Source organism: Mauremys reevesii, linkage group 24, assembly GCF_016161935.1.
Source record: "Mauremys reevesii isolate NIE-2019 linkage group 24, ASM1616193v1, whole genome shotgun sequence".
Taxonomy (NCBI): domain Eukaryota; kingdom Metazoa; phylum Chordata; order Testudines; family Geoemydidae; genus Mauremys; species Mauremys reevesii.
Window position 1 is genome coordinate 4,999,558 of NC_052646.1, and position 14,168 is coordinate 5,013,725.

Sequence of the window (14,168 nt, forward strand, 5' to 3'; positions counted from 1 at the left end):
AGACAGGAGTACGGCCCAGATCCTCACTGTATTTAGGCTCCTAACTTCCACTGATTTCAGGGGAAGCCTAAATATCTTGGGTCACCATTAAACCAAGCTGGCATGGCTGAGATCCAGTGGAAGAAAGGTAGAGGTGGAGTTTAAGTGGGGAGGATGCTGTCGTGATCTGTTAGGGCCCAGTTGTAGATCACACCCTTCATCATTAGCTAGAAGAAAGTCACCTGCAGAGAGATTCAAGTTCAGAGGTGGCTGCAAATTGGGAGAAGCCGTATGTCCAAGCGAGGACAAAGTAACACAGAAAGACCTAAAGTACAATTATTAGTGACTTTCACTTAGACTAACCAGGGCTTCTCTACAAAGTGAGTTCTTGCACGGCCAGCCAGGGCGTGAATCTAGAGTGCACCAGCTCGCCATGCAGTAACAGCCGGTGGGGTCGCTGCTACCGCACCGTGAACGTCCCTGAGCACAGCGTGGCATATGCCTGCTTGAGAAATGCAACATGCTAAGCTGCACTCTAGGACTTCAGCAGCGTCCGCATGGGAAGTTACTGTGTGGCAAGCCGGCGTGTTACAGATTCGCCTGCTGCCTTGCCGTGCGTTATCCTGCCATGTAGATACGTCTTTCGGCTCCACAGTCGCTGCTGTAAACAAGACACTTGTCACTTGTGAAAATTTCCCCCCAGTCCCCGATTCAGCAAAGCACTTGCTTAACATTAAGCGTGCACATAAGTTCGTCCCTATTCACCAATGCATTTAGGCGTATTTCTCATGCCCCACTAATTGGTCTGTGTGATCCATAACGGATAATGCACCGTATGTTCCCTTTTGGTGGTCAACGTGGGGATTGGAATGGCGGTACAGGAACCAGACAAGAACAGCCGGGAACAAGAAAAGTTGCACTCCTGTGTTTAGTTGCAAACCATGCTTGACAAGGAGCTGTCAAAAGAAAGGGACAGTCTGGGTTTAAAATACGGCACTAGTGTTTGCTGGAAGGTGCCCAGGACTCAAAAGGAGTGTGAGAAACTGTAGAGGATGCCGGAGAGAATTGCAAGAATGATCCAATGTCTGGAAAACCTGCCTTACACTGAAAGACTTGAAAAGACTGAGCTCCTTTATGTTCTCGAAGAGAAGACTAAGAGGTGACTTGAACATGGTCCATAAGTACCTCCACATAGGGACAAGATACCAGATCATTGACGGCTCTTTAGCAAAAAGGTACCACAAGATCCAATGGCCAGCAACTAAAGCTGGAAACCGTCAAAGGATGCCAGGGTGTAGCAGTGAGTGTAATTAACCATTAGAAGTTTCCCAAGAGATGTGTGTGGATTCTCCATCACTCGGAGGCTTTCTCTAGAGCGAGAGCCGCTCTAGCTCCCCCACAAGATATGGGCTGGATGCAGGACTCATTAGATGTCATGCTCTGGGCAATGTTATGCAGGAGCTCAGACTAGATTGTTCACAATGGTCCTTTCTGGTCTTAAACATCCATGAACTTCAACCACGACCTGCATTTTGGGGAGTGCTGCGGAACTAGTGCCTGGTTAATGTCCTTCAGCTCAGAGCATCTGAGCCGCATCTTGCCAGCCACTCAAGCAGAGGGCAGCCATGGGGTGGATTAGCAGCATTCAGGCTCTTGCACATCAGGAACTGAAGCCAAAAGGAGGCTGGATTTTAAAACCAAACCCTCTCCACCCTGATCCTTTGGGCTAGGATGAATCTCCATAAAGCCAATCATGGGATGCCATACGAGGCATTTCAAACAGGCCTCATGTAACGTTAAGCATGTTATCAGGAGGCTGCAGCTCCTTCTTTAATCCACCTACAGCACGGGTCAAGCTAAGAATCATGTTAAATGTGTCCATAAAGGACCCTCAAATCCAATTGATTATTTACATTCAAGTGTAGCCAATTGTCCCATTGTGCTAGGGGCTGTACAGACAGACTCTGCCTGGAAGAGCTTACAATTTAAATAGCCCAGGCAAATGAAGGCTGAGAGGGGAAACCGAAGCACAGAGGGAAGTGATTTGTCCAAGGACACCCAGCAGGTCACTGGCAGAGCAGGAAACCCAGGTCTCCTGACTCACTGGCTGATGGGATGCTCTATCCACTGGACCACACTGCTATCCTCTGTCAAACTCTCCTCGACACCTACACTTGATAAGAGTTTGGCATCCGGCGTGCCGAGACTGCTGTTTATATAAATCACCCTCATCTCAGGGCCATGCGTACCCCCCTACACATGGTCATCTCTTGCCAGGCAAGCTCTTTGGGGCAGGGACTGGTTTTGTGATGGACATACAACCGCTAGCACGGGGAGCCCTCCCCCTCCATTTGGGCTTCGAGGCATAATCGCTGTACAAATAATAAATAGCCACGTGGGTTTCAGAAGAGAGCGTACAATGACAGAGTGACAGAACCCAGGAGGCCCAGTGCCCCAGTAAACATGACCATCAGATCAAGAAATGCTGCAAGTGAGCTAGCTAGGACTGTAACTAAGGCTTTCCCGAGAGAGCAGTGAAATCCTAAATCCACTGATCTCAATAGGCCAGGCTCAGGATGTCCCATAAAAATACGGCTTCTCCTCTCCCACCTTCCCACGAGCACAGACACGAGGCGCTCAGATACTATGGTCGTGAGTCCCGGAGAAGAACCTCTTCGGAACAGAATTCTAGCCGGAGCGACGCAATAAACCCATGGCACCGGAAGGGACCCGTGGCGTGACCCAAATATCACCAGCCAAGTTACTCCAGGGAGACAGGCGGGAAGGCAGCCATCCAGGGCACAGCAAACAAACCCCCCTCTTGTTGCTTTGCAGCAGGATCTGGGTCAGTCGAACAGGGGCTCACTATCTGTATGGAGCTAAAGCCTTGGTGCTGGGTGGAGGATGTTTCCCTAGAAATGGGGCAGTCGGTGTATCCGGAGCGCCAGCCTTTGAGCCGGTTAATACCTGGCATTGTCTCAGCGCAATCAGTCCAAACCAACACAGACATTTTAAAACTCGGAGGCTGCAGGAGCTGTCCCCAATTGCCCCCTCTTGGCACAGCCATTTAGAAACAGGGCACGTTTCGTTTCTCTCTGAAAAGCTGCTGCCTAGGCTATTCTTCTGGAAGGAAATGGAGGGCCTGGTTCTCCTTTGCACTAAGGCCGCTTTATACCACTGGCAGCATAAAGCAGCCTTAAAGATTGACATCTGTGCCCACTTCAGCAGCCTCTGCCAGAGCCTCTTAAAGGGGCCCGCCTGTGAACGAGAAGCAGGCCCTAAGGCAGCCATGGAAGGTATTTAAAAACCGAGGCCAAGATTTTCCAGTGTCTTGTGATTTCAGGAGCCCAACTTGACACACCTTAAAGAAGTTGGGTTATCAGACGCTGAACGCTCAGCTCCCTTCCAGATGGGTCAAGCTCTCTCTGTCAGCCCCATCCTGCTGCATGTCTGTCGATGTTACTTCCCTGAAAGCAAACAGCCTGGGGAAACTGGATTTTTATTACTATTACAGCTGAGCGGGGCCCCAGTGTGTCAGACGCTGCCCAGGCATGGTGAGGAGCCTCCGCCCTGCTCTAACTAGACTAAGCAAAGGCAGGATCATTATCTCCATTTCACAGATGGGGAAACGGAGGCAGAGAGATATGGATGGGCTTACTGAAGGAAAGAGATCCCAGCCAGTCTGTGGCAGAGTTGGGAACAGAGCCCACCATGCCAACTCCCAGCAACGTGCTTTAACCACAAATTCAAGTTTGGCTAAAGCTGACAACCGTCATTCTCCTGAAAGATACAACCGCAGGTCAGCTCTGAACACCGCATTCTCAGGGCTTGGGATGAAGGCGGCGACCCATGGGGGAAAGGCTACATTCCAGATGCGCTAGAACATCTGTAGGCACAGTGCAAAGAAACTTGAGCAGAGATCCAGTCTCCCAGGGCAGAACTGATCCCTTCTGCCCCCCAGCTATCAAGTCACTAGTCCAGAGCAACCTTAAAAAAAAAACAAAAACCAGAGATGGAGTTCTAGTCACCTCCCTGGGAGCACTATGGCTCAGTGTCGTCTCAACCTTTTCAGGTTGGCTCTGAATCGAATGGGAACTGCTGGGATGGCAAACACTAGTGACAATTTGACCAAGTGGAAGCGACCCTTCCCCGCTTCCCAATTGCCTTTCATGACCCCCCTACGGGTCACTGATTGCAGAAATATCGGTCTAACAGATCTCACTGTAGGACACCTTTCCCTACTATCTGACCTTAGATCCTTTGATTTATTTCAGCCCATTACTCATCGCTCAAGCTGGTTGAAAAAAAAAATTTCCACCCCCGGCAAGCAGATGAAAAATTTTCATTTCAAACCAACCTGTTTCCTCAACTTTTGAAAAGTTCGAGTGACTGAGTCCCAGGGCTGCGTGTCGGGTAACTTTCACAAGCATCTAATCCACCAGCTAATGCAAAGACAGCAGACTCAGGAGAAAGAGGGATGCTCAGTCTCACCGGAGACAGCACAATGGCTCAGGACATGCCAGGAGCCAATCTAATGAAAGGCAATTTCCTGGCTAGGCAGAACTCGTGCCACGAACTCCCATCTGCGTCTCTGAAGTCAGCATGAAAATGATATTTAAACGTAGTTCGAGAAATGTCCAATTTAGCCTGGCATGCACAGATCTGCAAGAAAGGTGCTGTTCTGCGTTCCAGGGACAGACTCAATGGATCATAAACAGTAAGGAGGAGAAATAATGAACGGAGCGATCAGGAGGTACAAACATCTTGTACTTTATTAAGCCAGTCAATGTGTTCCAACCACCGTCAGACGCATGCCATGAAATCAGAGGTCAAAAGGCCCTGTGCCCCACATCCTCTGAGTTTATATTATCAGACAACTGTGTGGCACGGTTCCCCTTGGACACACATCGCCTGGACTGTAAATCCACAGTGTGTCCACTCCTCCCTGGTTAATCGCCTTTGAACTGTGAATCCACAGGCTAGGGGTCATTTGTGCTATAAAATATCTGGAGGGTGAGTGTTAGCCTCCTTTGACTCCAACCCAGCAACCATCCTCTCAACATTGGTTCTAATGTTTGCAGAAGCAGAGGAAGGATTGGGTTACAGGAAAGCCGTACCCACGGTCATTCCCCTTCTTACCCTGACAGACCTCTGATTTCATCATCAGCTGGTATCTCACTGTATTCCCCCGCCCCCTTTAAACAGCCCCCTTGCTAGATGACAAGAATGAAAAGCTGAGTCGTTTCAAACGGCATTCAAACAAATCATGTGACCAGAGTGGGGGAACAGCTTAAAAGAAGAGTTGTTTGGCACAGCCTACCCATACAGTACAGTGTCCACCACACACCGAACAGCGTTTTTCACCCTTAGCTACACATATAGACAGTCTGCTGCTGGCAAAACAAACATGCCACCCGCATGAGAAATCAAGGATGCCGTTCGCCCCCAGAAACCGACAGTCTCTGTGAATGAGGTTGTCACGCTGAAGCTTCTGGGAATCCAACTCGGTGGAAGGGGAAAAAAAGAAAAACAAAGCCCAGAAACACACAAAACGATTAAATTAAAAACAATATTTTAACCCCATAAAGCACTTTTTTTTTTTTTTTGTTACCAGCATAGCGGGTGTTATGACGCTTGAGCTAACATTGCTCCCCCCAGGGGCTAGTTTGGACGTGGTCTAAGAAGGTTTTTGGTAGCTACTGAGATAGCACCATTTGCGTTTGCACAGGAAGAAGAGCTGGCTTTGCAAGGCTCGAATGTTGCACTAGGCTAGCATGGAAGGTCAGTTTGCAGCTACATCTCTATGTGGCGCTATTGCACGCTATGGTAGACTCCCGTAAGACCCAAACCACAGCATTAAGCTACGGGCACTAGTGCCGTGGGCTACGACACATCAACTCTCAGTCCTCCACTGGCCACTTAGTGATCTAGCCTCAGAGAAATACTTGGCATTAGCAACGTCCATTGATGATTAAAAGTGGCCATCTCTGTTTGAGTTCTAGACTGGGATTTGAGATTCCTGGACCAAGTCCCCTGCTGGTCTAAGTCAGCACAGTTCCAATTATGCATTTAATCATGGCTCTGTATTTTTGACAGACCTGGGCCAACTTATTAGTTGGGAATTTTGGCCCATCATGAGTTGCAGGATCAGGCCTTAAAAGCATCCTCCCCTGCACCTCTCCTGAAAAGAATCAAGCAGTGCCTCCAATTAAAGCCCAGTGTTAGAAAATGTTTTATAAGAGGAAACTATGTGTCATCTTCCCTGGTGCCTTGATCTATGGCTGTGCTATTCCACACAGACGGATACATCATTTTTCGTCCCTTTTCCAGTTTAGATTAAATCCGGCAAGGGCACAGAAAATGTGTTGCTTGCATTTAAGCACGGTTGCATGGCCACATATTTTTGGAGGATAAAAGCATGCATGGGGATCTTCAAGATGCATCTTTGAAAACTGACCACCCCTGCCTGAAGCTTCCTATCTCAGCAAAAAGAAGGTTGAAGACGTGTATGGAGACATCAAAAGGGTGACATTGGTCTCCTCTGTTAAGGGGCTATCAACACTCCTCCTGACGGAGGATAGCCAAGGGCCTTTCCCATCCTCCTCAATGACCACAACACTCCTGATATGACCAAAACTACCTTTTAGAAGGCAGTGCATCAAGACAGGGATGTTTATAAAATACAGACACACTTTCCCCCCTTAAAAAAAAAAATCATGCCTTGATTTCTCTTTCTGGACACACAAAGAGGGATCTCTTTTTAGCTCAGCAACGTTTATTGTTACAAAATAAATTTGAGGTTAAAAAAATCACCTTCAAAAAAATGAAATTTAAAAATGTCTTGCATGTCCCACTGCAACTGTCAAAACAGCCCCCATCAACTGCCTGCTCGAACAGTCGCTCCATTTCAAAAGATGAGCAGCTGTGGCATCTTCTGTGGCAAGGCTTCACCTCTTCCCTAGCATCATCCTCAGTTAATGGTCACATTTGTGCAGTGCTGGGTAGCTGCTGCGCACCCCCACTCTATCCATGATCTCTGCGTCACAAAGCTTGGCTCTAGGATTCCAGTCCCAATTTTGGGTTGCACTGTTGCCTTGGAAATCATAACTAACTGCAATGCCAATGGGATGTTTGGGAAGGACTGGTTTTCAGTTTCTGCTTCACTTGCACTGCTTTTCCCCCCTCAGTCTCATCTGTGGCCACTGGAATACGCTACATCTGAACAGCTCCCATCCTAGGCTTTGGACATTAATTGCAGTAGAACGATTCCCATTTCTTTACAAAACCAGAACAGCATGTCTCAGACTACATCCCCGAAAGGGAGAAAAAAAAATATTTCCTAGAACTAGAGATGTAATCAGCTGTGACAAAGCTTCATTTAGTGCAGATCTTGCTTCCGCTACAACTCACTCATTGCTGTGGATTCCAGTTTGCGTCCTACCAAGAGGAGCTGGGCAGAACACCCAAGTCCGAGAGAAGTCTGATCCACTAGACAGAATTCAAGATGACCTAGCCTTGTGGGTCAGCGGGGAGCGTAATTCAGTGCACTGGTCAGCATCATGTCAAAAAAAGGGATAGAAACGCAGAGGGTGAATCGGTTCACTTTCAACGCTACACTGCTCTGGCTCGTACAACTCGGGGTTCTGATGGAGACATCATACACAGGGTAAGACTTTTTTACTTTTTGCATCTCCATTAAATAAAAGCACGAGCTAAACAGAAACAGACCTAATAAAAGAAAACAGCGGAGTACGTGTGGGAAAGGACAAATGCCATGCACTGAACTCCACCTGGGGATATGCCACAGCTGACATCTGTTTGTAAACACAGGAAGCCAGCAGGATCAGGTGAAAGCCCCCATTCAGCGTTTTTGCTTAAGCTGTCTTCTTGGCACGGCCTAGTGAAGCAGCACAAGTTTCAGGTGAAGCCGTAAAGAGAACGCTGACCCCCTACGCCCTCCTCTGCTTTCCAAAGGAATAAAATCACCTTTAAAGCACACTGGCTTTCCAAGGCCTTTCATCTGAGCAACCAGGCTGCTGGCTGCAAAATGATCTAAGCTGCAAGGTGGATGAAATCCTGGAGGATTCATACTGGTCGGAACCCCAAATGGGACGTTCTGCAATTCTGGTATGATTTGTTATGCTGGGAAATCGGCAGGTATTGCAAATGGTTATTTTTTTAAATGGTCCATTCATAGGACACCATTAATAACCAGTTATAGCAGCTTCTTGTCAGGCCAAAGTAAAACAGCCTGACAGAGACCAGTGAGTTAAACTCATTACTTGCATAGTTGCTGCTGGTTCAAGTCGACGGGGACATCTGGTCTTGAAGTACAATGACACAGATCAACAGAGATGGAACTTATCCCCGGTGCTTAGTGATCGTTATAGCAATGTGCTTTTCATTTACAGGTAGCAGTGTTACCAGAAGTCAGATGGAGGATGCGTAGAGATGGTGCAGGAGAGAGTTTTGTAAATTTGCCTTGCAGGAAACAAAGGGAGCTAATTCCGGCATCTGCACAGCTACTGTCTTCCCTTCCTTTACGGATGCTGCTGTACTGACTGAAAGGCATAGAACAGTCCATGGGCCAGTTCCGGATGACACTGACTTGCAATGGCCACTGCATTTCCCCGCCTCTGCTCCTAGGGACTACATAAGCTCTGCAAACCTCTCGTTTTAAACAGAAGCAGCTGAGTCCGAGAGCAACTGAAGAGACAGTTGATAAGCTTATGAAAATCCTCTGCACCCCCTCCTCCCCTAACACCCCACTGCAAAATAAGGAAGAGGACTTAGGGACCCTTTGGAGATGTTTTCAGGTCCAATTTGTCTCTTGAGTCTTGGCAGGCTCAAGCCAAATCAACAACCCTTGCCACTGTCCAAGCATCCAATGCAGCTCCATTCTGACTACCAGCACCTAGTCTGGATTGCATTCACCTTTACCGCCCCCCACACAAAGACCTAACGCTGGGAGCGGGGGTCGTTTAGGAGGAGGAACGAACCCTTTCCTCCGGTTCTCTCAAACAGCCCAAGCTAAACCTATCATGGCTCACAAAACACGCAACAAGTACAAAAGCAAGGAATGCACACCAAACTCCTAGCGGGATAGGGAAGGTTTCCAGCTGGTGCTTCTCTCTACAGGCAATAATCACTTTGCACTCCCCCCAGTATGGAAAGGGGCGGAGAGGAATAAATAAATTTGTTCCTAAAACTTTTTTTTTTGCTTTTCTGTTTAAAAATAGCATCATCATTTCCTTTTTCTCTTTAATTCTTTAACATTTGAAGAGGATCCAGAACCCCAAAGGAACTCCACTTTTTTTTTTTAATATATATATGCTAAGAATTAAAAGAAAGAAGATGGAAAAATTAATTAAAAAGGTGTTCGTGTTCCTATCACCAGATTCCCAACAAAGAGCACTCTTTGGATCTTTGTCCCCAGCCCCGGAGGCTAGCCCCTTTTGTTGTTCCATTTCCACGGCTATGGTTTTGGCTTGTTTAAATAAAGTACATACTAGGAGCTGCCTGGCGATTGGGGACGACCGAGCAGGCTTTGGGGGGGGATGAACGACTGCCCGTCTCTCGCCCATCCCTGCCGACCAGGAGAAGGGGAGATCTCTTCTTGGCCCCGCTGAGGTGTCTCTCTTCTCAGAGCAGTTGGCGCTGTCGGAGATGTACAGTCGTCTGTTCAGGGTGTGGGTTGTGGGTGTTTTGTGTGCGTGCCGGAACTGGATTTGTTTTTGTCATGGTTGTTGCTGCTGCTGCTGCTGCTTCTTCGTGTCAAGTCTCGCCTGTGTTTTGTTTCCTTCGTTCAGACACTGCGCGTTCTGAGAGGGGGAGAGAAAGGTACACCAACCCGATGCCCTTCTGACCATCAGCCCATCTCCTTCCACTGCTTGTAGAACTCCAGAACATTTTTTATTTCTACACTGGCACTGGCTGCTGCCTGGATAGCAGACTGGAGACAAAAACAAGACAATCACACACTAAGGTTATTTCTCCTGAATTGCCAAGACAGCAGACTGGATGGTACGATCTATCTAGGCACTTACATGACCACCCATCGCCATGGTATGGTATTAGCCTCAATACCCTTGTGAGATAGAGAAGTGTTATCCTTGGGGGAACTGAGTCCCAGGGCGATTAAATAACTCACTCTAAGGGCTTGAATACACTACCTGCCGGATCGGTGGGCAGCGATCAATCCACCGGGGGTCGATTTATCGCGTCTAGTATAGATGCAATAAATTGATCACAGAGCGCTCTCCTGTCGACTCCAGTAGTCCACCAAAACGAGAAGCGCAAGCAGAGTCGACGGGAGAGCGTCAGCTGTCGACTTACCACAGTGAAGACACCACGGTAATTGGATCTAAGTACGTCGACTTCAGTTACGCTATTCACTTAGCTGAAGTTGCGTATCTTAGTGTAGACAAGCCCTAAGTTCCACATGGAATTAGGGAGTTCAGGGTTAGATTTTTATTTTTCCTTGACTCCGTGTGTGGGGCAGGGGAAGACATCAGTAAAATATCATGGAATGTTGGGGTCGAAAAAGCCCACTGGTCTCCCAACGTTATCTATCGCCCAACCAGCGCAGCAGAGTCTCCAGAACTTTGTCCACCCAATTTCAATCTCTTAGGGAAAGGGGCTTTTTGACTGAGCTCAAAGTGGGGAAACATTTCCTGAGCAGCCTTCTCAAATTCTCTGTCATTTTTTTCTCCCATTACATGAAATTCCACCCCTTTGGCCCACACTGAACAACTCCTGTACACAACATGGAACTATGCTTTTAGAAGTTTTGCTGTTTTCTATCCTCAAGAGCACAAGATCAGTGCCAAGAGAAGAGCCTGGAAAAGGGGCACACTTTATTCCTTCTATAGGAAGCCACAGCTCTTCCAAAGGGGGGCAAAGCTAAACAGAGGCTGAGATTTTCAAAGCAGACAAGGGGATTTAGATGTATAATTGCCATTGAAATTGATGGGAGTTGGGCATCTAGACAGCTTTGAAAATCTCAGCAAAAGAGCCTGTGTAGAACCAAAACGTCTGATTCGTATTCACCCCAGGGCCCCTTTACGTTGCTCTGACATCATAAAGGAGCCTTAAAATGGTGTAAGTAACAGTTATGCCTATTCCAAAGACCCCTTTGCACTACCAGCGTAGCGTAAAGGCGCCCTAGTGCAAACGAAAATAAGGGCCACGATTTATAACTCAGGCTTGTGAAATAAAGTACACTTACTAGCCCAGGCAGGAAATACACTTGCAGTAAAGATGCTGATGATGAAAGGAGTATTTTTCCTTACCTGGGGTCATGAAGGATTTTGCCACCTGTTGTAACCTAGTTACCTTATTCTGAGACACTGACCTGCATGGGTGCAGAGAATTTGCTTGGATCATCCGGCTGAAAGCCAGTTATGATGGTAACCATCCCTGTGGTGTCATCCTCTCCGTTCCCTTGGGACACAGTCAGCTGTTTGCAGCTGTCCAATATTTTATAGAGGTTCCTGTCACATTGATGTAAGGAAAATCAAATCACTATTTGTGTCTGTGCAAACAGATACTGATTTCACTTATCCACAAAAGTATAAGTACATACAGCTGCAGGGCAAGCTTCATCCTAACAGTGTACAGTCTCTTAACCCCATTTTTTGTATTAAAGTAGCACTGAGAGGCCCCAACTGAGATCATGACCCCATAGTGAGAGAAAGTCACAGCCCCATCTGGTTTATAATCTAAATAGACGAGACAAAGGACAGGAGGGAAACTGAGGAAGAGATAAGGGAAGTGACTTGCCCATTGTGACCCAGCAGTCTAGTTGCAGAGATGAGGCTAGAACCCGGAGGCCTGAGTCCCACTGGAACTAGTTGCATGAGTATGGATTGCCAGATATGATGATCCTCCGCCTCCAGTGGATAAGACACTGGACCTCACAGCCCCTTTGCTTTCTGAAGAATAGGATCAAATCTAGCAACCCAAATTTATGTAACTAGTCTCAGAGGTGGCACCACATCCCAAAATCCACCTGGCATGCATGTAATGAAAAAGTAAGACAACTCCAAAGGTTGTGCTAAGCTGTAACCTTACCAGGCATCTAAATCCTGTCTCTTCAGTTTATGCCTCTCAAAGTTTTTCCCAACATCTTTCTGGCAACGAATGTACCTGAGGAAAGAGCGGATTTACTGAGTCCACACGGAGGTTACTAAAAGGGAAAAGGTCAAGATTTTAAAGCAGAGGAAGTCGAATGATTCTAAGCATGCTGGTTTTCTCGGTACTGCTGGATGTTTACCAAAAGCAGGTGCTGCCCAGACACCCCGATTGCTTAGGTCCCATTTGAAGTTCCTCACAGCTTTCTCTAGTCTCAACTAACCTACATAATTTAATGTTCCTTCAAATGTAGATACCTCACTGTTGGCCCATCACTGGCACGTAAAGTGCCATCAGCCCTACCACGGATTTCTGGGTCGTGACACCATTAACCTTCTGACATGTTACAAATTGACCATTTATTCCTAATCTTTGTTTTGTTGTTTCTCAGCCAATTTGTAATCCATAACACTACTTTGCCTCTCACCTCCTGACTCCTTAGTAGCCTCTTGTGAGAAACTTTGTCAAAGACTTCCCAAAGATCAAATAGATTATAACTCGCAGTTTTCCTTTATCCACTGTGTTGACTCAATGCATACTAGTAGACTGGAGGGGAACAATTTCCAGCATCACTCCAGTGCCTTTTTTTAAAGATAAGACCAGACAGTGGCAAATATCAGACCGCTGGTATAAAACCTGATTTTAAGGAAAGTTTGCACATTCTGTTAGCCACTTCATTCTCAAGGGAATTGGATTAAATTCTATTTGCTTGAAATTCTGTTGAAAAAAACCATCCTCCAATTCCCGTCCTAAAATGCAGTGCACCAATAAGCAGCTGCAACATGCCACACCAGAAGTGGCTGCATTTTATTACTAAGTAAAGTGGTCCCTACAAGTATACAGAGATTGTCAAACAGGAGAGTATTGAACCACATTAAACCACTGTGTTGCCAGTGCCTTCTTCGTATTGCCCTGGTGTATGTTTAACGGTACCCAATCCCCATTCTGTCTTCATTCTGCGTTCAATCTGTACAAACACCATTTATTTGAAGGACTTTTTCTTCATAAGAAACAGAGACATTTATTTTAAAAGCAAGGGGAAAGGGTATTTACCTGTTTCCCTTTTTAAATTCTGCCTCTAAATACCGGATGCTGTCACGAGCGCCTGCGTTCTCCTTTTTCAGGAAGTCTAACCCATCAATCACTAATAAAAAACAGAAGTGAGAAAGTTGGTTTGTTGGTGCCTTTATAGGTTAATCCTACACGTGGCACGAACTCGAGGAGCTGTGGAATTGCCTCTAGCAGGTGGCAATAACTTTATGCTAATCAACTAATCAGCTGCTGACCTGGACCTTTCTCCAGGTATTAACTGATGAACTATGTTAGATTCCAGCCTGAGCTACAAATACAATGGTGGTTAAGTCCATAAATGGCTATTAGCCAGGATGGGTAAGGAATGGTGTCCCTAGCCTCTGTTTGTCAGAGGGTGGAGATGGATGGCAGGAGAGAGATCACTTGATCATTGCTTGTTAGGTTCACGCCCTCTGGGGCACCTGGCATTGGCCACTGTCGGTAGACAGATCCTGGGCTAGATGGACCTTTGATCTGACCCGGTACGGCCGTTCTTATGTTATGTTCTTAATGGCCAAACAAGGACCTATGCAATGATTTCCAGCTGCTACTCCTGAGGCAAGGAGTCTTTTTTAGTAAAACAAATCTAATTAGTGCTGCGAGTAAGCACTGAACTCTCAGCCCTTGGGAATAGGATCCTCTAGTCACAAAACTGGGCAGGTCAGGCTCCCCTACCATGTCCCAACATTGCTCTAACTCTGCCCTGAAAAGGTCACCTTCTCGGGGTAAACAGGAAGATCAGTTTCCATGAAACATTCAGTCTTTGATCTCTGCTGAGAATGCAAACAAGGGTGCCAGTGAATGCCAGCTGTGGCCAGTGGTTTGATATGTGGACATTTATTTATAAAGTGTCGTGAATATACATGAGGAACTATGCAAAACAGAGAGAGAATCCCTGCCCCAAAGAGCTTGCAATCTATAGGAAAACCAACATGGGATAGAAGTTCTGGTGCTGGGGAGGAAGCCAATACAAGGAGGATTTATGG

The 14,168-nt window shown here is 46.8% G+C and overlaps 1 protein-coding gene across 2 annotated transcripts in view; it reads right to left on the minus strand.

The window, feature by feature from the left end:
• Positions 1 to 7,152: 7,152 nt before the first annotated feature.
• Positions 7,153 to 14,168, minus strand: part of SMG5 (SMG5 nonsense mediated mRNA decay factor) — a 44,460-nt gene continuing 37,444 nt past the window's right edge. For both annotated transcript variants that reach the window (XM_039512813.1, XM_039512814.1), the window contains 4 exons: positions 13,165 to 13,255; positions 12,052 to 12,126; positions 11,333 to 11,471; positions 7,153 to 9,931 (listed from right to left, as the gene is read on the minus strand). In XM_039512813.1, the coding sequence (XP_039368747.1) occupies positions 9,848 to 9,931; positions 11,333 to 11,471; positions 12,052 to 12,126; positions 13,165 to 13,255 (389 nt within the window). In that variant the 3' untranslated portion in view covers positions 7,153 to 9,847. The remainder of the gene's footprint in view (positions 9,932 to 11,332; positions 11,472 to 12,051; positions 12,127 to 13,164; positions 13,256 to 14,168) is intronic.